General features: G+C 39.0%; 1 protein-coding gene across 2 annotated transcripts in view; it reads right to left on the reverse strand.

The window, feature by feature from the left end:
* The window catches only part of LOC121438786 (WD repeat-containing protein 7), a 280,932-nt gene that overhangs the window by 245,431 nt on the left and 10,983 nt on the right, over positions 1 to 24,518 (reverse strand). For both annotated transcript variants that reach the window (XM_041639215.1, XM_041639214.1), the window contains exons 2-12: positions 21,648 to 21,819; positions 21,143 to 21,249; positions 18,594 to 18,672; positions 15,303 to 15,477; positions 14,638 to 14,714; positions 13,094 to 13,213; positions 10,266 to 10,411; positions 9,515 to 9,617; positions 6,778 to 6,919; positions 6,317 to 6,565; positions 5,640 to 5,860 (exon numbers count right to left, since the gene is read on the reverse strand). In XM_041639215.1, the coding sequence (XP_041495149.1) occupies positions 5,640 to 5,860; positions 6,317 to 6,565; positions 6,778 to 6,919; positions 9,515 to 9,617; positions 10,266 to 10,411; positions 13,094 to 13,213; positions 14,638 to 14,714; positions 15,303 to 15,477; positions 18,594 to 18,672; positions 21,143 to 21,249; positions 21,648 to 21,806 (1,578 nt within the window). In that variant the 5' untranslated portion in view covers positions 21,807 to 21,819. The remainder of the gene's footprint in view (positions 1 to 5,639; positions 5,861 to 6,316; positions 6,566 to 6,777; positions 6,920 to 9,514; positions 9,618 to 10,265; positions 10,412 to 13,093; positions 13,214 to 14,637; positions 14,715 to 15,302; positions 15,478 to 18,593; positions 18,673 to 21,142; positions 21,250 to 21,647; positions 21,820 to 24,518) is intronic.

The following is a 24,518-nucleotide window of genomic DNA, read 5'->3' on the forward strand; positions in this document are numbered from 1 at the left end:
CTCCAAGGTAGAATAAAATAAAATATCTTACAATTCTCTCAAACAGCTAACTTGCACAGCATACAAAACATTTACTCTAAACTCTGCTGGTTAGTTTCAAAGTGATGCATATTATATCAACTTCATGCCTAAGTCCAAGCTTCTTATCTAATATAGACAATGTAGTACTGGTGCTAGAGGCAACTCAAGCACTCTACACTCCTCCATGGAGCAGTCCCATGGCTAAGTGCTCTGCAAATCACTTATGATTTTATAAACACATACAAAATGAAGATGCCCCAGGAGAGTGGATACGGTCTTTCTTGGAAGTCTCCCAAAACTACCCAAAGCTGCTTTTCCTGGGAGTCCCTCCACTCTTGTATTTCCAGAGTACTTTGAGGGGAAAAAGCAAGCTTTCATGCTCCATCACTGCTGCTGCCTGCTAATCTGACTCTCTTACTAGATTACACTTAATCAAACAGGGATTATATCTTATCCACAATTATATCCTTGTCTCTGATTTTAAAAAAATCCATCCAATTGAATAGTAACCTGGCCTCCACAGGATGCACATATGCATCCCAATACACACACACACAGAGAGAGAAAATAAATAAATTCATGCCAATTGGAATCTTCTTTTGACTCAAAATATAAAAAAAAAATCACAAAAATAACAAAATTTCTTAAATGCTTGGTAGAAACTGCACAGTCAGAAGAATGAACCTGTCTTATTAGTGTAGAAGGGATCTTCACTGAAAATTCTTTGTATCGCACTGAATTTTTCAAAATCCTACATAAGAGTTAGGGCACATTACAAAACTTGAACATATAATATATAGCATAAAAAAATAACATTTTATATAAATACAGTAACAAATGACCACAGATTAAAAAGCTACACAAAACCTGGCTGATGGCCACAATACCTGTACTCAGAAGCCAAAGTCAGGGAATTACAGGTTCCAGAGCCACCTAGGCTGCTTGAGGAGAATGTGGGATATGATCCCACACCACGAAGGAAAGACCAGAAAGCATAAAACTACACAAACTAGACAAAATTTCTATCCTAATTCTTTTGGACTTACTGATTAAAGCTGGGAGCTTTACTTACATAGATCCTCCATGCATGCCTCCCCCAAAGTACTGAAGTTATAAAACTGAAAAGGATGGTGAAGAATTCTGTAACTACAATGGTAGCTAGACAATCCTATTTCTAAACTTATAAAGGGCAATATGGCGATATCAGTTTAAATACCTTGAAAAATTAATATGACAAAACAATTTCAAAACAAAACAAAAATTCCACAAAAAGGATGAAGTTTGTTTTGTACTGGCTAACTACTTCTGGACATGGGGTAGATATACCTAGTGTGTGTTTTGATTTTAGTTTCTGTATTTCTGTGAATTTTTGTGAAACAGAGAGATAGAGAACATATAGTGGAGGGGGAGTAGGGAGGTTTTTCTTTTTTTAAAAGAGAGAGATAAAAAACAAAATTAGAATGATCTGGGAGGAGTTAGGGAAGGAAAAAAGAATGATCAAGATGTATTATATGAAATATATATATCAATTACTTATTTTTGTACACAAATTTCAAGTTAAGAATCTATCTGAAGAAACTCTCAACCTACAAAATACACTCACTCATACTAATTATTATGTCCAATTTTGGTAAGAGGAAACCAGTAAAAATAATTATCTTTTAAATCACTAAAAGCAATCTTGTAACAACATAGACAGATGAACAGGAAGCCAGGTATAGCCGTGTATACCATTGATCTCTGCATTCAGAAGGCAGAGGCAGGAGGATCTCTGTTTAAATAGAGACCAGCCTGCTCTACATAGTGAGTTAAAACCAGCCAGAGTAAAAGTGAAAGTAAAAGGTGGATACATACGTGAAAATGAAGAGGCCAAGTCTTAAAATTATTTATATTAACTCTTTCTCACCAAGCTCCCCAGCCTTCCCTTCTAGAAAATCTCCTTGTGTTAACTGCAGATCCCCAGAAACCCTTTCTACAAGTGACTCCCACTGACCACCCTGGGCTGGAATCCAGAGAGGAGAGCTACTTCCCTTCCTTTCCTCCATACGTTCTCTCCAGAATTATTTAATTTTTAATTTTTTTATTTCGCTTACGAAGGTATAAAAATATTCTCAAAATAAAATGAATATAAGAGGAAAAGGAAACATAATTACATTTTTAAGTTATTTATGTATATGAGTGCTTATACACACACACACACACACACACACCTCAGGTGCATGGAGAGTTTGATCGAGGAGGCCAGAAGTGCATCATAAACCCAGAAGCTGATATTAGAGATAGCTGTGAACTATGATGTGGGTCCTGGAAACTGAAGCTGGATCCTCTGAAAGAGCAACAAATGCTCTTAATTGCCAAGCCATCTCTACAGCCCTGAAAATTTCATTTTAATAAACAGTACAGTTCTGCTTCCTAATTTTGCTTAATTTATATTAAGATGCTTATTTTGCTTGCTTAAGATATTATGTTAGGTTTATAAGCATTGCTTTGAAACATAACATTCAAATTCAATTAAAAATCACAATTTAGACTCAAAAACGTGAGAACAGTGCTAATCAGGGGGAAAGTGTTGAGTCCTGTCTTTAGAAAAAGAAACATTATTAAAAAGGAAAGCTAAGACTCAGGGACAGCTGCAGAAGGAGGCAGAAGATTATCAAGCCAGAGGAACTGGATGCCTGCTGTAAACAGTCTTCTAGATACGCTGGGGAAACTGCATACAAGAGGTCTTGACAGACAGCTGCCGACATAACACCTGCATAATGACAACATAAGCTGACACCCGGTATCGACAGGGAAAATCTCACAAGGTCCTACCCATAAATGGAAACCCTGCAGGCAATTAATGGCTGCTGGGAGAGAAGGAATCAATGTTTCCAGGAACAAACCTCCTGATAGGTTATATAATCCCAAGTGTTCAGCCCTAAACATGTGTACATCCAACCAACACTAAATGGATTGCGTAAGGTAAAGAGGTGTGTGTGTGTATGTGCGTGTGCGTGTGCGTGTGTGTGTGAGAGAGAGAGAGAGAGAGAGAGAGAATTTAAAAAGAGGAGATCATGAATTTGAAAAGGAGTAGGAGGATATAGGAAGCGTTGTGGGGGAAAAAGAGGAGTAGATATGATGTAAATATCTCACATCTAAAATTCTAAAAATAGAAATTAAATAAAAAGAAAATCTAATTAGTTAACTTCTCTTCCTGGCTATCAACATTTGTCAAGTTAGTACACACTTAGTCATATAAGCTATTCATAGTGTCAGAATTGTACCTCGGAAATAGAAATTAAACAGTAACGATCACACGAGAGACCTCTAAGGCTGTCTTCACAGACCCATGCTGCCCCCTTCTGGATCACTTTAGACATTATGTGACAACATAAGTTCCCTAACATATAATAAGTTTTATAAAAGGTTTTTAGCTCACATATTAAAGAAGTCGTGTCCACATGTAGAAGTATACCAGTGGTACTAATTATTTATTAGTTTTCCAGATAGTCTACTCTAAATGGATATACTAACAAAAAAGCAGTTACGACAATTTAATCATCCATTTAATAAGAAATATTAGGTTCATATTTACCAAAAACAAAACAAATAAAATCTACATTTTAAAAAGCGACATTCTCAGCCAGATAGTGGTGGCACACACCTTTAATCCCAACACTCAGGAGCCAGAGACAGGCAGATCTCTGAGTTCAAGGCCAGCCTAGTCTACAAGAGCTAGTTCCAGGACAAGCACCAAAACTACACAGAGAAACCCTGTCTTGAAAAACAAAAAAAGGCACATTCCCTGTGGATGACAGTTGTGTGGCTTGGGCAATCTGTGGGGTCACTGGCAGTGAGACAAGGATTTATCCCTAGTGCATGAACTGGCTTTTTGAAGCCCATTCTCTATGGAGGGATACCTTGCTCATACTAGATATAGCGGGGAGGGCCTTGGTCCTGTCTCAAATTGATATGCCATACTTAGTTGACTTAAATGGGAAGCTTTATCCTCTCTGAGGAGTGGATGGAGGTGGGCAGGGGGTGGGGGGGAAGGTGGGGGGGGGGGGCAGGAGGAGGAGAGGGAGTGGGAACTGGGACTGGTATGTAAAATGAGAAAAAGATTGTTTAAATAAATAATAGCCACATTCTTTGTTCTAATCCATACTTTCCCCTTTACTTCCAAAAGCAAACCATAGTCTAAACTTGGTACTTATCCTTTCATTTCAATTTTTATTCATGTACTATCGATGCATGTATCTGGATTATCCAAATACACAGTGTGGATTGAGTAAAAGTGTTAGCACACGATCATGTAAAGAAACATTCTAAATTCAGCAACCCCCTTCAACTGATAACCAACCAAGGAGATGTGGAAAGTACAAGCAAAGAGATCTACTACTCAAGTAAGAAATATTCTACTGGGTTACTCGTGTTGTTAGCCTTGTAGCTTTATATTGCTGCTAATGCTGTCCATATACTTTCTTAAGGGAAATGTTTTTATGAAGTACTCCTGGTATTTTAGAATTCTTTTGTTCTTTTCATATTTTTTCCAAAATCTAGTTCCTTTCTCTATCAGTAACCTATGTGAGAACAAAAAGTTTCAGGTCTTGGTAAGTATGGATGCTGGAATTTACAAGAAAAAGAAGTCACTGAACAGCACAGGAGGCAAAGAAAGCTGATGGGGGGTATCAGAGCATTCTCGAGTGACCGACAGTCCTGATGACAGAGGGCTAGAAGCCATCTTCCATCGCGACACCTGGGTATTAGTAAGAGCTGCCTTTACTCTCCCCACTCCTCTCCCTCAGATCCCACAGACATCTAGAGCACCCTTGTGTTCCCTTCACCTAGATTTTAGATGTCAATAATTCACCCAAGTCAACCTTGGGCAGTTGCTCAAATCTGGAAAACATTCAATTGTTATTCATTCTGCATTGCTTAGATTTCTCAGTTGTCGAAAGAAAATGAATCTGAGACTCACAGCTCTAGAGCGTTAGAGCACAGCATTCAAAAGGGCTAGAAAGATGGCGCAGTGGGCAAGAGCACTTGCTGCACAATCCTGAGGACCCAAGTTTGGATTTTTGAAAAAAAGATATAAAAAAAATTAGCCCAAAATAAAGTAAAGAAAGAATGGAAAATGAATGCATCTTAACTGCCCGCTGAGACAAGTGCCAGTGAGGAAATGGTAGAGAGCTGTTAGACCTTGTTCTGTTATGATGGCGGCTGTCTATCTGGCAAGTAGAACCTCTGAGTTTTTCATCCCTCTCTAAGCCTGAACACTTTGTTTAGTTCTTTATCATAGCAATGTTTCCTTTTCCCTGCTGATAATCACAGTTAAAATAAATTACATCAGTAAGTTCCTAAACACACTGCATCTACCAAGTGCATGCTCACTGTCATTCTGATTAGAGGGACTCAAAATTAATGGTATTAGAAAAAATCTTCTGGGATTTTTAAATTGCTCTGAAAGAAAATTTTTCAATTCATTCATGCAGCACGCTCCAAACTGCCACTGAGACATGTTATGAGAATTTTGTTGACTCTCGTATCTCCTTTAAATCCCTGCGGATTCCATTTACATGCCTAATAGCAAAACCCCCCTCTACTGTAGAGAAATCATCTAAGAAAAAGCAACTTACACTACAGTTTTCAGGTGGGACCAGAAGTTGCGTGATTTCACCACCATGAACACAGAAGATATGTTTCATTTCTCCAGAAAATATGTCCCAAATTATGACGGAAAAATCCACACCTCCAGATATCAGGTGTCTTTGGTCATAGCGAGCCGAGACCTGATGAGGGTACAGCAAACATGTAACTTTGTTCCGATGGCCACGGAGAGTTCTGTGAGGGGGCCAACCTGTGAAAGAGGTTGGAAGATTAAAGTCTCAGAACGCTTCAACCAGCAAGCATAAACACTGGAAGAGTCATACCTATACTCTAGGACTAGTCTGTGAAGTTCAGTAGCTACTACTTACCCAAGACTAACTGGCCCTTAAAACAGAGCTAGTCTATGCCCAAATGTGCTAAACATGTCAAATTGTCATAATAGTCTAAGGAATTATTACAAAAGAAAAATATAAAATAGTTCAATAAAATTACCATATTAATTAAAAGTACAAATGAAAATAATGTTGCTATATTGGGTTATATAACATATTATAGTAGTTAATTCCCCATGTCATATTTAACATTTCATCAAATATACATTAAACTACCAGCTAGACTAACAACTATACCAGTGGATTTTATATTCTCAACATCACGGTTACAATGTCCTCAAAGCACAGTGGACAGAGCTAGACCCCCAGTATACCTCTTCGGAGCATGTGTTCCCCTTGCAACAGCTGCACTATAGCCGTTTGAGTGGCAGGCACAATAATTATGCTTCCGTCTTCCCGGCCACAAACAAGCCGTCCATGAGCTGGTATGTAGACGCTCGCAGTCACTTTAAGAGGTTCATTGCTGTTGGGAATCACACTTAGCTGATCTATGATCCCAGCAGGACAAGGCTTCAGTTTGTCAAATGCCTCTTGCAAACTAATACAAGTTGTCGTTTTTAGTCCTGTAGAGGTTTGGTGTCACATAAAATAAATATATATTTAAAAAAATATATATAAAAATAGCATTAAATACATAACATTAACTGATTCGGTAATGTAAAAGTTACTTTCATCAAATATAAATCTTAGAAGAGAATTATATTTTCAATTTTGTTATGATTCAAAATGTTATAATGAAAGAATTATGTATTTAATGCACAAGATTTACTATTACCTTCAGCACCTTCCTGTTTATCAGCTATGTCTGAAATGTTCCAAATATTTAACCGTCCAGAAGAATCGCCCTGAATTAATAGTTTATGCAAATATTCCTTGCATCCATAGAAGAACCGAGTAACAGGAGGACATATTACCAACTGCCGGGAAAAAAAAAATCAAGTCTCTTTAGTTGTATTTAGAATCAAATATTTTGACATTAACGTGCTCAGAAAAAGGTATTCAATTATTTGATCCATATCCCAGTTCTGAAAGTGTTTACAGAATGATTATTCAATATATTTGCATGTAAATTAATGGCATTACTATTCATGTCACCTGCAGTACAGCATAAACAGAAAAGGAATGAAAAGCTGTATTTATAGCCTTTCTCTAAACTACTCTTGATAGTCTTTTATTCAACTTTATAAAAACTGGTTACCAACCACAGGGTAATTTACTTAGTTATTTTTAAATAATTAATTTAGAAATTAGGTCATTCTTGATCAAAAACAAAGAGTTCTACACAAAAGCAACACAGCATGAGCTCAGCGGACTGAATTCATACATGCATACATATGCAACAGTGACAATCCAGGAAGAGGAAGTCATGAAGATAAGAAGGAGAAAAGGGACATGGGAGACGCAGGAGGTGGGAAAGCATGAGGTGGAAACGATGCAAATATAGTACTCATGCATAAAATTGTAAATATAATAAATATTAAAATAAAATATATCACTAAAAGAAAACAATTCACTAATCCTATCTTTCCTGCCCACTGCTACGTCACAAAGAATAATTGCATTTCTGTGCACCATATGAGTACCTGGTGCCTGTGGAAGCCAGAAAAGGGCACCAGATCATTGGAACTAGAGTTACAGATGGTTGGGAGATGCCATGCAGGTGGTAAAAATCACATCCAGATCCTCTAAAGAGAAGCCAGTGCTCTAAAGAGCTAAGCTATTTCTCCAGACCACACATCTTACAAAATAAAAAGTCCGTAGCATTTAATTGGCCACATTTACATAACTAATTTTAGCAAACAGAATTTTAGCATAAAAATTATAATAAATAAAATTCAGTTTCAAAATTATAGTTAACAAATAATCTAGTTGTAGTATTTGGTTGCATCATAAAAAGTACTAGACTCTAGAAACTAGTAATATTAAACACAGCCAAGTATTTAGATTTATTTAAATATTAATAACTTTAATTAAAAACTACATGGTTAAAGGGAATTGCTATAGCAGCCATAACCACAAATATCACATTTTAGTGAATCAATGTCTCTCACCATATTATACACACATTTCAATTTAAAATACACTAGCATACAGTAGAGAGGTGACACTTGAAGAAAACTTATTTGATGGTTAATGGTTATCAACTCAACAGGATCTAGACTCAGGAAAGATGGAGCCTCTGAACACATGGGTAAAGGATCTTCCAGATGGTTAGCTGAAGTGAGAAGACCCATCCTGAGTGTGGTCAGCACCCATGGGCTGGGTCAGGAGTGCATAAAGCAGAGGGCAAGCTATGCACCAACATTTCTGGTCACAGAAGCAATGTAGCCAGCTGCCTTACATGACTGTCACTAGGATGTCCCATCATGATGGACGCATCCTCAAATTATAAGACAAAGTGAACTCTTCTTCCTTTTGTGAAGTATTTTGTCATAGCAACTATTTTGTTTTATTAATGTAGGCTTTTCATATACATCACTAGCACTTAGTTTAGCTGGAAGTGACTCACTGAGCTGGACAGTAGCAAGTAGGAGTTCAAGAAATTGAAAGCAAATAATTTATACAAGATATTAAAATACACCTAGATGTACAAATTCTATATTCAAAATATTCATAGAAAAAATCCATTCCCTTCTCTTATCCTCTATTCGCCTTTGGTGGGTGGGACATAAGGTTCAAAATGATGAGCTCATCGTTCCTACAATCTCCATTGATGTGTGGGACATAAGGTTCAGAATGATAAAAATGGAACCCAGAACCAGAACAAAACCTTAGAAACCTTATAGAAAACCTTCCTTCCCAAACAAAGCTTCTTTCTTACTACTCCCAGAGACCAGAGTGGAAAATTCAGTATAAGTGTGACTGCATTTCCTTTTTTTTATGTTTATGAGTCTTTTGCCTGCATCTGAATTTGTGTACCACGTGCACGCCTGCTGCCCATAGAGACCAGGAAGGGGTACTGGTTCCCGGAGAACCACAGTTAGTTTCAGTTGGGAGCCACCCTGTGGGTCTCTGGAAGAGCAACAAATGACCTTAATCACTGAGCCATTGCTCCAATATAAACAGACAGTACAAAGGCTTTCTAAAAACAGTTTCTATTTTAATACAGAAAATATTCAGTTTTCAGCTTTAATATCCAGTTATTTGACGTACTAGTTGATTTTGGAGAGAGAGTAACCAATGCATGACAAAGCATTAGTACAAAAGCATTAGTAAGTACTAGCACGTAATTATTCTTGCCCTTCAACAACTGTCTTCACTGTGTTTTAACTGTCAATATGAATTTTATAAAAAGCCAATTCCAATACATAATCAAGATAAGATCAGTTGTATTCTTAGATAAAGGCAGATACTATTTAACAGTTATATTACATAGTTTTAAAATCTGAAATTTTTGAAATGTGTTTACAATTGACCATACCAAAAGTTTTTGCAAATTTTATTGAATCTTTCCAATGTCTAGACACCATCGATATAACCATCAATTATAAATGATACCTGAAGAACTTTACCTCTTTATCTTTTTGATCCAAGAGACTATGCTGCACAGGAGGAATTAAATTTTCAACTGCTTTCCCCACATCACTGCGGAATGAATCACTAGCAGGAAGACAACTGAAAGAGGAAAAGAGGGTATCCACTTAAAATGCTGATAGGAGGGTCAGGCACGGTGGCGCAGCCTTTAGTCCCAGCTCTTGGAGGCAGAGACAGGCAGATACCTGTGTTCAAGGACAGCCTCATCTACATAATGAGTCAAAACTACACAGTGAGACACTCTCTCTCGCAGACACACATAAAATAAATTATGTGAAATATAAACACACACATAAAATAAATAAGAGTTTATTAGAATCGACAAGAATGGTATTTTTAAGCTTAATTTAACTTAATAACGTAAAACAATTCTTTGAGGGTTCATGAGATATCTCACAAGTAAGAGAGTTTGCTGGGAAGCCTGACAACCTGAGTTTGATCCTGGGAACCTACATATGGAAAGAGCGAACCGATGTCCATGACTTCTCTGTGGCCTGCACACATGCACAGTAGTATACATGCATACACACATGTGCACACATGCATACAGTGAATAAATAAATGCAAAAAAACCACTTGGTTTTTTGTGCCTAGAATTTAAATTGGGATTATATACAGACCTTAAGACATTCTGAAGTTAAATATTTACACTACATAAATATTCATTCTTTAGAGTTACAGCTCAAATTGCGAATTCTTTACATTTGACTAAACCTATATATTTCATACCTGGCAGGGAGTTTATAAATATAACTCTGCCCATTTTCAGTCCAGATGATCACTTTGTCTGCGGACACAAAGTCCCCTCCAGTCCATGTCTGTCCATTTTCACTAGGACCTGAACAAAGCAGGGAGTAGTCTCCAGCATCAAACACCTAGGAGCAAAAGAAATTCACTTTTCAATTGACTCCAGTTGGTTATAATTTAAATGTGATAAAATAGCATTTAACCTGAAAGAAAACTTCTGCAAATATATTTAACAAACCTAGGCTTTTACAGTAAGACTCGGTAGATGAGGACATTCTCTCAGTGAGATCTAGGGCAGTCATCTTCAACAGGTCCCACCTATGGGTGACCTCTGGCTGTGGTGGAATAGCTGTCTCTGAGGTCCAGGGCCAGAACTGCCCCTGCCCTCCACCACCTGCAGCACTCGGGAAAGTGGCCCCCTATACCTCACCTGGGCAACACAGCATAGCTAACCCTGAAGGTGGCCCTGCCCCTTGCTCACCACTGCAAGGGGTGAACTGGCCAGGGCAATGCTGGAGAGCTCACAATGGTGGTGAGGACAGGGTAGAGCTGGTGGGCTGAAACCACCCAGGCCCAGAACCAGGCTTATGTGTTTGCCCACCCCAATATCCACTCCATATGTGATCTGCTAGAGCTGGGGGTAGGACAGGTCAGTCCTGTGAGCCCATGGCTGCAGAATCTCCAGACACAGGGCAGCAACTGGATAACCAGAAAAAGTTCCAGTGAGGGCCTAACATCGACGGTATAGCAGAGACCGGGGTTCTCGAACCAGACCACTGATTCTTTGTGATAAACTCCTGCAGTAAAAATGTATGGATAAAGGGTTTACTGCATGACTCACTGTGTCACACAGAAACTTCCATGATGAGATTTTCCCCTTCTTCCTTTTTCCTCTTAAATTGTATTGGGAGGGGAGGGGAAGACAGGTGGAATCAGGAAGCATGATGTCAAACACATGAAGAATACACAAAATTTTTTAAAATGCACTGGATGCTCTTTCAGAGGACCTGAGTCCAATTCCCAGCACCCACATGACAGTTCAAAACCATCTGTTAACTCCAGTTCTAAGTGATAAAGCACCTCCTTCTGACCTCCATGAGCACCATGCATGTACATGGTAGGTATACAGATATACATGCAGCCAAAACATTCATATGACAAAAATAAATACTTTTTTAAGTTAGGAAAAGCAACTGTTCCCACCATGTAGGCGGCTTCTTGGATGTGCCCACCTAACACCCTCCTCCCTTCAGACAGTTGTTAGGGGTTATTTTGTGTCCCTAGAATGCAGCTAAAAGCATGAGCCCTCAACTCTAAAATTAAGAGTGTCTTAAATTCCCTTTTCTTGCTCACTTACTGTGTGAGAAGCCTGCTACCATGCTGGGAGCTGCTCTGGTAGGAGAGACATCCTCCAAAGCTGAACTTGCAAATGAGATCCAAGTCCCAAAGGACACAGTGATGTCAGCCTGTGAAAGACGCTGAACGGGAAGTGCCCAGCTAAGTTAGGCCCTGAATGCCCACCCACAAAACCGGGCAAGGATAATTTCTACTGTTTTAATGCAAGTTTTGGGGAAATTTGTTAGACAGGTTTAAATACTAGCATACTTTTCTGATAGTAAACCAGCATAATACCTAACTAAACTCTAAATATTGTCCTTACCCTTCATCAAAGAAACTTCTCTTTACAATAAATGGAAACCACTACAGAAAACCACTACCAATCAAAATGCAGTTATGGAGTCTAGTCCAAATGAAAACCTCTAGAAAAAAACTCCCTCGTCTAAGGCTCGGGGATCATTGCAGAGGGGGCTGGGTAGAGAGACTGTGAGAGCCAGAGGAACGGGGAATTTGCTTTGAGATTGTATTTCCTGGAAATGCAAAAAGCTACATCATAAAGTCTCACCAACATAACTGCTAAACATGAGCTGACCAAAGACAAAAACAACAGACATGTTAACATGGATGGAAAAAAGCCCAGATGACCTCAACCCTTCTCAAAGTACTACAGGCACCTAAGGAGTGCGAGAGCTGGGAAAGAAACGGTCTTCCCAGAGAAAGGCATACCCATTCACTATCCAATACCATGGTCAGCCCTGGACATATACATACAAGCAAGGTTATGCAGACTGAGCAGGCTGTGTTTGTGTCTTTAGGAATAGATATATAACAAAATATAACAAAAATTAATGAAAAAGGAGGCCATAAATTTAAAAGAAAGCATGGAGGAATATATGGGAAACTTTGGAGGGAGGAAAGGGAAGGGGATGATGTAATTTTATTAAAAAAAATCACAAAAAATAAACAATTTTTTAAAATACATGTAAAGCTTTGAAAAATTGCTAAGTCCAGAACAAAGCACAATGGCTCATTTTCTATTATTAAAGACAAGCAATGTAGAAGAAACCTCTTCCTCTCATTATTAGCTGTAAACTTTCAATTTTTTTTTTTTTCGAGACAGGGTTTCACTAAACTTTCAATTTGAAGAAGCCAGGTGATAAATGTATTATTCAGGTTCAGTAACACACTATGAAGATAAATGTCCATTCTACAGAGACCTAATTACCACCAATAGCTGAAATAGTAACAAAAAGTAGAAATTAAGACCAACAAAACATAGTCCTCATACCATTCATTGCAGGAGTAGAACAACAAAAAAAAACCTACTTGGAATTAAGCCCCAATTCCTCCAAAAACATCAGAACCCAACAGGAGTTTCAAATGACTGTCCTTAGGGTAATCTTTGAAAATGTGGTACACGACTTCATCAGGAGGGATAAAAGGACAACTTCACATGTATCTACTCAACTTACCCGCCAGTATTTGGAGCATACAACCAAGAGTGACCTCTGTGTGAATGAACAGAAGGAGATGCTTTGGCAATTCTGACAATAAATTGGTTTTGATTCCTCCTCAAATATTGGCTCAGTATCCTGGAAAAAAAAGACTCATAAAATCTCAAGAATAACATGTATTAAATAATTAAAGTCATCACAAAATGATAAAGATATCACCAGGGAACAAGAGTAACATGTGATGCGTTTATCATTTTAGATCCTTGGAAAAAGCCCTGGCAGTAAAAGCTACAAAGATGTACTCTTAAAAATAGCTGGCAGCCACGCAGTGGTGGCGCACGCCTTTAATCCCAGCACTCAGGAGGCAGAGGCAGGCGGATCTCTGTGAGTTACAGGCCAACCTGGTCTACAGAGTGAGTTCCAGGATACAGAATCCTGTCTCAGAGAAAAAAGAAAAAAAAAAGAGCTAGGCAAAAATGTCTTTTCTACAAAGTTACCAATATTTAAGCTCTGATGGTGAGTCAGAAAACATCTTTACAGGAAATGGCAGAGGATGGGATTCTGCAGCAATCCTATGGTTGTATATACTTGAATAAGAAAAAACAAAAATGATCAATTCCTCCCCCAGTTTTCTCCAAGATCAAAAGCTAATATTTCCCTAGCTGAAGTGAATGGTACCAGTATTGTCAGAAAATTGATCTAGGCCACAGTACCATGAAATAAGACTAACAGATAGATGTATATGCTTTTTTGACGGTGTTGGTGTTTTTTTTTGCTTTGTTTTTTTGTTGTTGTTGTTGTTATTTTTTTTGTTTTTCGAGACAGGTTTTCTCTGTGGCTTTAGAGCCTGTCTGAAACTAGCTCTGTAGACCAGGCTGGTCTCGAACTCACAGAGATCCGCCTGCCTCTGCCTCCCGAGTGCTGGGATTCAAGGTGTGCGCCACCATCGCCCGGCCTGGTGTTGGTGTTTGAACATGAAATGTCTCCACAGGCTCAATGTTAAACCCTACTGCCCACCCTGTGCTGACATACTTGAAGGCTTTGGATACTTTAGGTGATGTGCATGGTTACAAAGTTGGTCACTGCAGGCATGCCTTTGGAAATATACCTGACCCCAAGTCCCTTCCTTACTCTCTCCCAGCTGCCATGAGGTGCACAGGGCCCCCAATCCCCGCACACTCGTGCAGTGATGACGCTCATTATTGGCCAGTCATGCCAAGGACTCCACCGAAGTCTCTGAAACCGTAAACTAAAGTAGGTCCTTCTTCCCTCAGAGGGCTTATGTCGGCTATTCTGTCACTAATTTGTCGGGGGTGGGGTGCAAGAGTAACTAAAATGAGTGGTTTACTTATTTCATTCAAGAAAGCTACCTTCTAACTTTTAATTTAAACAAAAGCAGGAGGAAAACACCTATTATATTTCTCTACTTCATATTCTGGATGATATGTTTCTATTATTTCAATTGAAACACTTTTTCCTTTAAAAAAAAAACTAAGTTTAGGAATACCTGGTTACTAAAGGTTTAAATTATACAGTAAGAAAGAAATCACTGTCCATCTCACCTGCATGCCACCAGTTTCAGAGGTGACAATCCACACCTTCAGGATGCCTGTCACAGAGAGCGCTACCACAGTGTCCTCTAAAACAGGAAGAAGCCCACATTAATCACAGCATGCTCCCTTCTAGCTTTAAACAGCCTGCTCCCACAAACTTAAACAAGTAGGAAGCATAATCCTCTGTGCTCAGTGTTGATATTATTGTTGTCTTTTGGGAAAAAAAATGCTTTTCCTCATTAATATTTACTGAGTATAACCACACAGTTACAGCAACTCATCAAATTTTATCTCCTCTCTTTTCATCCTCTTACATGAGAAACGGTACCTCTCGGCAAGAGACAAAGCCAGAATGCAGACAAACACACATGCAGCTACGGGTCTCATCACCACCATACTCCTGACCATGCAAACTCACCCTCACTTAAGAAGACCATCCATACAAGCTACAGCATTCCAGAGTCTAGGGATCCATCACAGAGTGAAGATACTCTAATGCTGGTGAGCATAAATACTAATCCAGCTGAAACTACTTTGTGGGCTAGTTCACAAATTATTGGAACGAGTATCTCTTGAACACAAGAATATAACCAAAACTGTTAACTTTGACAATCTGTAGAACTTCACAGTAAAGTAGACAGTAGTTGAGCTGCCAAAGGGCATAGTACACTGACCTTGTGTCCGCTGAGGGCGGATAAGGCTCATGGAGCTAATCCAGTCTGGCGATATCTTTGATACCAAAGAATACAGCACCTCAAGGCTGGTAGCATCCACAACGAGGATTTCAGGGTAATGTCCATGGCATAAAAGCCTTCCTTCTTGCTGATTTCCAACAGTGAATTGATAGAACTAGACTCAAATTTTAAAAAATATTATTTGTTGATGTACTGCTTTAGTTCGGCTACTTGATCAACATGCACTCATTAAACATGATATTCCCCTAAACACTAAATTATTTTAGGAATTTTATATGGGTACATCCATGTCAGATTATACTAATCCTCTCCAATATTTAAGAAAAATATTCCTTTCTTCATGTCACATACTCACTTTTGAACTCTCATGAGGCAAAAATAAAAAAATCATTTTCTTATCTTCATCTCTAGCATTCAAAGCAACTTTTATAATTTTCATGGGGATGTATGTGGCTCATTTTTGGTTTCATGCTTTGGCTTTGTTTGGTTGGGATTTTTTATTTGGTTGGTTGTGTTTGTTTGTTTGTTTTGTTTTCAAGACAGGATTTCCCTGTAGCTTTGGAGCCTGTCCTGGAACTAGCTCTTGTAGACCAGGCTGGCCTCAAACTCACAAGAGATCCACCTGCCTCTGCCTCCCGAGTGCTGGGATTAAAGGTGTGCACCACCACCGCCAGGCTGTTTGTTTTGTTTTTGATATGGGGTCAGAACACAGTGTAGTTCTGGCTGGCCTGGAACTCTGGACGTACAACATCTGACACGGTGTCATATTCACAGAGATCTACCTGTCTCTGCCACCACAGTACCAGGATCAAGCCCGTCCTCCCCCTCATACAATCGGGGAAGTGGTGCTTTTTACTTAATTATTCAATACCTGTACAAGAAAGAGTACAACTTTTCAATGCATAAACATTAGCAAAGACAGCTTAACTAAGTGTGAAGGTTAAACCACAACTCTAAAGGTGAAGTCAGAGGCTAGTAACAGGCAGACATCACAAGGGAGTGCCTCCAGCTCCTAGGTTGATCAAAAACAAATGAAGTACACAAAGGAAGGTTCCTGGACCACTTGACACTTGTGTATACAGGATTGGGGGGATGTCATGTAGAAAGAGAGTTCAGAGAACATTGCCAGAGAAGAGAACGTTCCTGACAGCAGGAATATTTCATTAGAATTGCCTGGCAAAGGACCTCCACCCTTTATGCAATGTTATATTCCCAAACAATTTTCTGAATACTAATTTAGTATTTAAGACACTTTGATATTGGGAAGGAGGGTGTCTAAAATTACATGCTGAAGTTTTTTGAGCATTAAAAAAAATGTCTCTAGTATTCCCTGGACATGATATAGACGTTGTGTTCATGAACGCTCAGCAGCTGTGGTTGCCTGTACAGAACCTGCATAAGGCCATACCATCCAACATTCCAGCATGAGTGGATGAAGGATTCACAGGGCCCCACACCAACTGATGGGGAGGTACGGAGGAAGGGTGAGCTAGTTTTCTCCAGTGACGAGGCCTCTGACAGGCTGTCAAGGCCCAAGTAGTCAGCCCTATGCCCATGCACATATAGGCAACACTAACTGGATTCGGTAGAAACAATAATAATTACGGAACAAGAATTTAAGAGGTGGGTGGGGAAGGGAACACAAGAGAACTTGGGAGTGGAGAAGTATGATGAAAATGGATTAAACTCATGTATGAAATTCTCAAAATATATTAAAATGAAATGTTATAATAATCACTTAGCAATATTTCCTGTAATTACAGTAAGTTCAGAAATTGCAAATGTCAGCAAGGGTTATCTCTGTATACATAAAAACAGTCCTTGCCAATGTAATGCCACACACCTTTAATGCCAGTACTTGAGAGGCAAAGGCAGTTTGCCTGTAAGTTTGCGGCCAACTGGTCTACATAGTGAATTCCAGAAAAGTCAGGGCTATGTAGAGAGGTCCTGTCTCAATACTAACAAAAAATAGCCCTTTTCTGGATCTGAGTAGGGAGTACAGAATAAACTGCCATAATCCTCATGAATCAGTCAAAAGGCATCTTCTATTATATATGACTGTTAATCTAAACACAGAAGATCTTGTACAAGACTAGATTTCTCACTCGCCTGAAGCTCAGAGTAGGGTACGCTGGCTGGCCAATGAGTCCCAAGGCTCCACCAGGCTCCACACCCCAGAACTGGAACAGCAAGCATGTACCACCACACCCACCTTTTTATAAAAGTTCAAGGGCTCAAACCCAGGTCCTCACAAGAATTTTACTGACTAGCCGGGCAGTGGTGGTGCAGGCCTTTAATCCCAGCACTCGGGAGGTAGAGGCAGATATTTGTGAATTTGAGGCCAAAAAGAATTTTACTGACTACACTATCTCCCCAGCCCAATATGATTTTCAAATAAAAAACATATGACCTAAAAACACTGATGAAAAAAATATATAGGTTCTTGCCACTGAGGTAAGAGATAGGCAGAAAATCAGTCAATCATCTCCTCCCTATAAACATTTATCATTGACTGTCAGAGCCATATTAGTATGGAAAGTCTTGTTGACAAGTTACAGTACTACTTTGTTGCTGTTGCCTTAGGGAGACTTGGGGGATTCTTTTAGACAGGGTCTCACTCATTATATTACCCTGGCTAGCCTTCAACTCTCACTAGGTAAATCAGGCTGGCTTTGAACTCATAGAAATCTGCCATCAGGGTTTCCCTGAGGGTCCATGTGCTAAAGGTTACTGCTGGAAAAACTTTTCACCTAGCGGGGTGTCTTTTCACCATTGATACACCTCTAAAAAGTACTGCAGAATGCCAGGCTCTTCCCCTTCTTCTGCTTGTGGCCATGAGGTAAGTAGTTCTGTTCCACCACTCACTCCCCATTACTGCACCAGCATCCTGCCACAGCAACCTGCATCGTGGACTGGAAACTCTTAAAACAATGAGCCAAAAGAAACCTGGTCTCTTTCAAGGTAGTTTGACTGAGGAACTTCCACTGGACAGCTGTCTTATACAAGCTCTCCCTTGAGTAACCAGGAGAACCCAAACCACAGAGGCAGCAGTGATAACTGGCTGGTCTCATCCTTCTCCATTGGTCTCGTCCATGCCAAGCCTCTTCGCATCTCTCCCATCTTCTGAGGAGTACTTACCATTATAAATTTCTCATATTTCCTCTCTCCAAGATTTTTCATATAAAAATACAAGCTGAATGCTCTAAACCGTGTTTTAATGATGTACTTGTGATAAACAGTGTTGACTCAGCCAAAGAAATCGATACAAACCTGTATGCCGGTGTGGGTGCAGGCTAACTTTGTAAATTCAATACATCTGCCGTCATTCACGTCCCAGAGGCACATCTCTCTAGAAAACAAAACGATTGCTCACTCGGAATCTAATATAGAAAAGTACAGTGGCCTAGAGTTAAGCTTCCATTGAAACTAATATATTACAGGAAGGAAAGTAGCTAATATTCATTATTGCTATTGATCAAATTTTCCATTCCTCTCGCTCACTATCTAATCCCATTTCCAATCTGTCAACACCCCACCTGTGTCTCTATCCTTTTTATAGTAGAAATATATTTCTAGCTCCTCACTGGTTGTTAGAGACTTGTGAGTAGTTCTGGGCAGACCTGTGAGGCTCTCTAGAATGTTCCAACTCCTTCACAGTGGTTCCTGATAGTGGCTGCTTCAGCTAGCAGTTGTTCCCTCGTGAAGCTCAAAGCAAGGATAAGGAAGCAGAGCCAGCCTTCGAGCGCCACACAATGGAAGAGATAGCGGTATCTAAACTGCCCTCCTGTGTTATCAGTGCACCGTGCACTTGCAGCATTGCAGAACACCAATCGGCTAACGTCAACAGAAACCCAAACGTCAGCACACCTCTACAGCTCTTATTCATGTTAGTTTTATTCCACGAATACCAAAAAAGAAACTGAAAATTGGACATACTGATATGCCTTGACTTTTAAAGAAATAAGGTATATTTAACATAAAATATTAATAAAATGTAATGATACTTACTGGAGTTTTTCATTTTGATATCATTGCTACATCTCAAATGATATAAAAAATATTTGTGATGTTTGGTGGTTGGTTTTTGAGACAGAATCTTACTACGTAGCCCTAGTTGGCCTGGAATTTACTATGTAGTAGAGGTCATGCTGGTTTCTATCTTGCAGCAATCCTCCTGCCTCTCCTCCTGTAGTGCTTACAGGTATGCCAGGCATACACCACCACGCCTTGCTAAAACAATTTTCTATCAACATTCTCATTAAACCAAGTATTCCTTTAATTGACAACAAATTTTAATTGAAAATTATCCTTTAATCGACAACAAAAGTACTACATTTTACTTGTTGTTATTTCTTCCTGTTCCAAAAGATAAATTCCAACCCAAAAATTATATAAATTTCTACAGTTCTCCAACTTGTTTCAAAAAACCCAAAAATGTTTTTTACAGTTATTCCCCTCTGGGCCCCACAGACACTGTTCAGTGGCATGCCTCTCCACCACAGGGGCCGTTCTGAGACAGGGCAGAACGAGCTTCAGCGGCATGACAAGGGCAAAGACTTGGCAGAGCTCCGCCTTCCTCCTGTGACAGCCTGGCATCACCGAGTTTTTAAAAGCCCCAAAGATGCCTGCTGATTCAGTAATGCCATGCAAACTACTGTGTGCTTTTACTTTCATCATATTCTGAATTCCTCAAAAAGCAAAGAAAAGCAATAAAGTATTACAGAAAACCAGTTGTGGAAAAATAGATATCCTTGAACTATAAATCAAGCCAGGCGTGGCAGCACATGCCTTTAATCCCAGCACTCAGGAGGCAGAGGCAGTTCCAAGACAGCCAGGGCTATGTGGAGAAATCCTGTCTTGAAAAAACAAAAACACAAACAAAACAAAACCCTATAATTCAAACACCCTCCTTCAGTTTTAGACAGTGCAAGAAAATATTGCAATAGAAAAAAAACTCTCCCTAAACTGGTGCAAGTTATAAAGTACAAAAACAGAAAAGTCACATGGCAATCTATAAACATGACTTTAATGTTTATTTTTTACCTATATGTTTATGTGTGGTGTGCCATATGCATGTGGGTGCCCGTAGAGGCAAGAGGATCCCCTCGAGCAGAATTTAAAGATTGTGAGTCTCCTGACATGGATTCTGAGAACTAAATCCAGGTCCTCAGGAAGAGCAGTAAGTGCTATTTAACGCTGCCCTTATAAACACAATTTGTAAGTGTCAAATACATAATACATCCTTTTATTGGGACGGGATCTCATTAAGTAGCCCTGGCAAGCCTGGAGTTTTCTTTGTAAACCAGGTTGGTTGTATACTCATAGAGATCTACCTGACCCTGTGACCTAAATGATGGGATTAAAAGTGTACACTACCATACTCAGCCAAAATCTACATTTTTTTAAAGATTTATTTATTTATTATGTATACAGCATTCTGCCTCCATGTATGCCCGCACGCCAGAGGAGGGCGCCAGATCTCAGTACAGATGGTTATAAACCACCATGTGGTTGCTGGGAATTGAACTCAGGACCTCTGGAAGAGCAGACAGTGCTCTTAACCACTGAGCCATCTCTCCAGCCCCAAAATCTACATTTTTTAAAGACATAGAAAATTTATGGGGGAAAGGAAAAGCCTGACCAAACATCTGAAAATAAAAAACAAAATATTGTGGGATGGTGGTGGTGCACACCTTTAATCCCAACACTTGGGGGACAGAGGCAGGCAGATCTGTGAGTTCAAGGCCAGCTTAATGTACTGGGAGAGCAACAGGACAGCCAGGGCTACACAGAGAACTCTGACCCAGAAAACGACTTACCCATTTGCAGATGCGCTCACAGTGTACTGTTTGTCCCCAGAAGCACAAGCTTTTGATAAACAAGTGATCGATGCTGTGTGACCAAATAACAGTGCTCGGGGATTAACCTAGAAAGGAAAAAAAAAAAACGCTGCTATAAATAGCAAATTAAAAATTAAACATGGGGCTGGAGAGATGGGGCAGTGATAAAAAGCACATGCCATTCTTTCAGATGACCAGAGATTGGCTCACAACTAAATGCCTGTAACTTCAGTTTCTGATCTCTGTGAATATTAACAGCACGTGCACATACACACAGAAAGTCACACATATACACATGAGTAAATAATTTTTTTAAAGTTAACCTTTCAATTAGTAATCATGTTAAGTACTCAATATCAATATAAAGACACAGATTGAAAAAATAATGCCCAGAACACTGTAAAGTGCAGGAGAATAAGGACCTGCGCAATGTGGCAGGAATTTCTGACATATTTCGGTATATAGCAAACATTCAAATACTCACTTCCAGGTCTACTGAAAGGTCCCAGAGACAGATCTGTCCATCGTGGCATCCAGTTACAATTGTGCCCCCGTCATCCGTTAGCAGTATTGATGAAATGCAATGGGTAGGGGCTTTGCGGCCCCAAAGGACAATGGGCAAAACTAGACTGTTTCCTGCCATTGCGTTTTCAAACCTGAAAATGTAATTAGAATAATGTCAGATATCATATTCTCTCTCAAACACATTATATTCCTTTATTATAAAGTCAACTTGCATAAATTGAAAATTATATTTTCCAAATATCAAATTTTAACCACTTAAAATCTTCTTATTTAAAAATGGCTAACTTATCATAATCACTCCCAAATTAAGAGTTTTAAAAATAGGCAAAAGTATTTACTGGAGGCATTCACAATTTTTCATTTTACTAATGAAAGACTAATAATTTTAATACACATTTATTTATCATGAGTGTGCAAAGCAACTTTAAGTGCACATTTTTATAAAACTTTTTATTTAATAATTTTTAAATAAAAAAATAACAATCCAAATTCCCACTCCCTCTGCTCCTCCCAGTCCCCTCCCACTCCCTCCACTCACCCTCCCACAATTTTCGTTCAAGATCTAAAACAGTCTTCTCAGGTTAGAAAACAAGAAAACTAGGCTTAAGCATTGCCAGCCTAGGCAGAGAACTAGCAAGCCATGATGCTCGAATCCAAATCTGGACTGTCTGGTCCCAAGTTATCTTCCACGAGTAAAACAATCATTACAAAATTGTACTCAGAAAATGCAGTATATGCCACCTCCCGATGACAGTGCACACCTTTAATCCCAGCACTTTGGAGGCAGAGGCAGGAGGATCCCTGAGTCAAGACCAGCCTGGTCTACAGAACGAGGTCCAGGACAGCCAGGACTATACAAAGAAACCCTGTCTTCAAAAACAAAAAAAGAAAGAAAAAAAGAAAAGAAAATGGAGTACACAAAAGACTGTGGACAAAGACTGTAAAGAACTTCCAAATGTCTGAGACTCCTTCTAAGCATTGTGTTGTGTAAACACATTTATTTAATCTCAGTCATTCCTGGCATTCCATAAGTTAAGTACTCTCTCAGCACAGAAACTGAGGCAGTCCTGAAGCAGCAACTGACCCCAGAGCAGCTGACTCCAGAATCTAGGTCTTCCTTACTCTCTTCCACTGTGAGTAAGTGAGGTCTCAAACCTCAGTACATTTCCAAAGTAGTGCAAAATAATAATTCCCTCCCAAAGCAAACAAACAGAAAGGTCTATTTCACTGTGTGCTAAACACTGAATGAATGTGCTTAATGGGAAACTCACTTAACCACATTTACTCCGAAGGTCAAATAGGTTCTTCGTTGCGATGAAACCCAGAGGAAAAATAATTACCTTTAACCCACTGCATTCCAATCAAAGTCTGTTTCTGATGCGGAGGTTTAAATTAGAAATGATAAGTAAACAGTGTATATCTTTTGCAGGAAATCATGAACATAAGAAATCAGTGTTTCATATAACAAAATTAAAAAGTACTTGGTAAATACTTATAATTGTGTAGTCAAAGACCTAAATAGATAGGAGTTCAGAGAGTCTAGACTAAAGAGAACTCTGGAGACCTAGGGAGTCACCGATAGCCTAACAGATTATCAACCAACAGAAATTATCTAAAAAGAAAATGAGGAAAGTAAAAAGGTGTGAGGGATATTAAAATGTCTACAATAAACAACCTATGTTTTTTTTATTTTTTTACTGCAAAGTAGAAGTACCAATTTGTTTCTCCAAAACATTTTTCTTGTTACAAAAAGATATACATTTAAAGAAAAACTCAAAAGACACTTATTAATAAAGTCTGCTTGTGCCATATCAGTTTCACAAGCTATCACTTACCATTATTTCCATATTCTTATCAGATACTAGCAAAGAAAACTAAACTACAAACTGGTTGTAATAAATTCAGAACACTGTGTTCCTGGAAGCATGGCATTCTCAAGAAGGACTTTCTGGAAAAGAGTATTTGGAAGGAGTTCATTTTTCCATGGTGGCAACGTGTACTTTAAATCATATCACCAAAGAAGATTTCTCCCAAGCAAACAAACAAGCTCGAGGCATTGAACCCATCTGAGGATCTCTGGAAGAACACCTTTCCTCTAGATACTCCAGGACCCACTCAACATGGAACCTACGTTAGAGGCAATGAAAACAGACCTAAGTCTACAGACTCACTCGTAGTAAGTACCTTATAACATTACTTTTCTAAGCCCTTAAAAATCTAATAAAATAAAGTGAAACTTTAGAAAAGTCACCAGAAGTACTAATGCAAAAACATAAACTAAAGGACAATGTGGCTTACAGCACTAAATCATATGAAATACTTCTATGGATATACCTATGGCTATATAACTGATTAACAATGTGAAATGAGCCAAGTGGTGGTGGTACACCACCCAGCACTTGGGAGGCAGAGGCAGGTGGATCTCTGTAAGGTCGAGGCCAATCTGGTCTACAGAATAAGTTTCAGAATAGCCAGGACTGGTTCACAGAGAAACCCTGTCTCAGAAAAAAAAAAAAGTGAAATGAGCAAATTAGCCCAGATTTAACTGGCTTGAATCATCAGATCACAAGATTGGGAATAGATGTACTCATCAGACCACAAGAATCTAATCTGAACAAATGAGCCAAGACACAAAATGCTATACCTGGGAATTATCTTAAATGGAAAAAGAAGCCATATAAATTTAGGGTGTGTTGTTCTTCAATCAATCACCAACATTCAACTAGTCAATTTAACTGTTAATACGCTATCCTCTACATAGCTAACATTACTATCTATTGCTTGAAAGGAATTATATTCCCAAAGATTTTTATAGCAAATCAAAATGAAC

The sequence above is a fragment of the Microtus oregoni genome, unplaced genomic scaffold, assembly GCF_018167655.1.
Source record: "Microtus oregoni isolate MIOR12 unplaced genomic scaffold, Mior012 000057F_ref0000458, whole genome shotgun sequence".
Lineage (NCBI taxonomy): Eukaryota > Metazoa > Chordata > Mammalia > Rodentia > Cricetidae > Microtus > Microtus oregoni.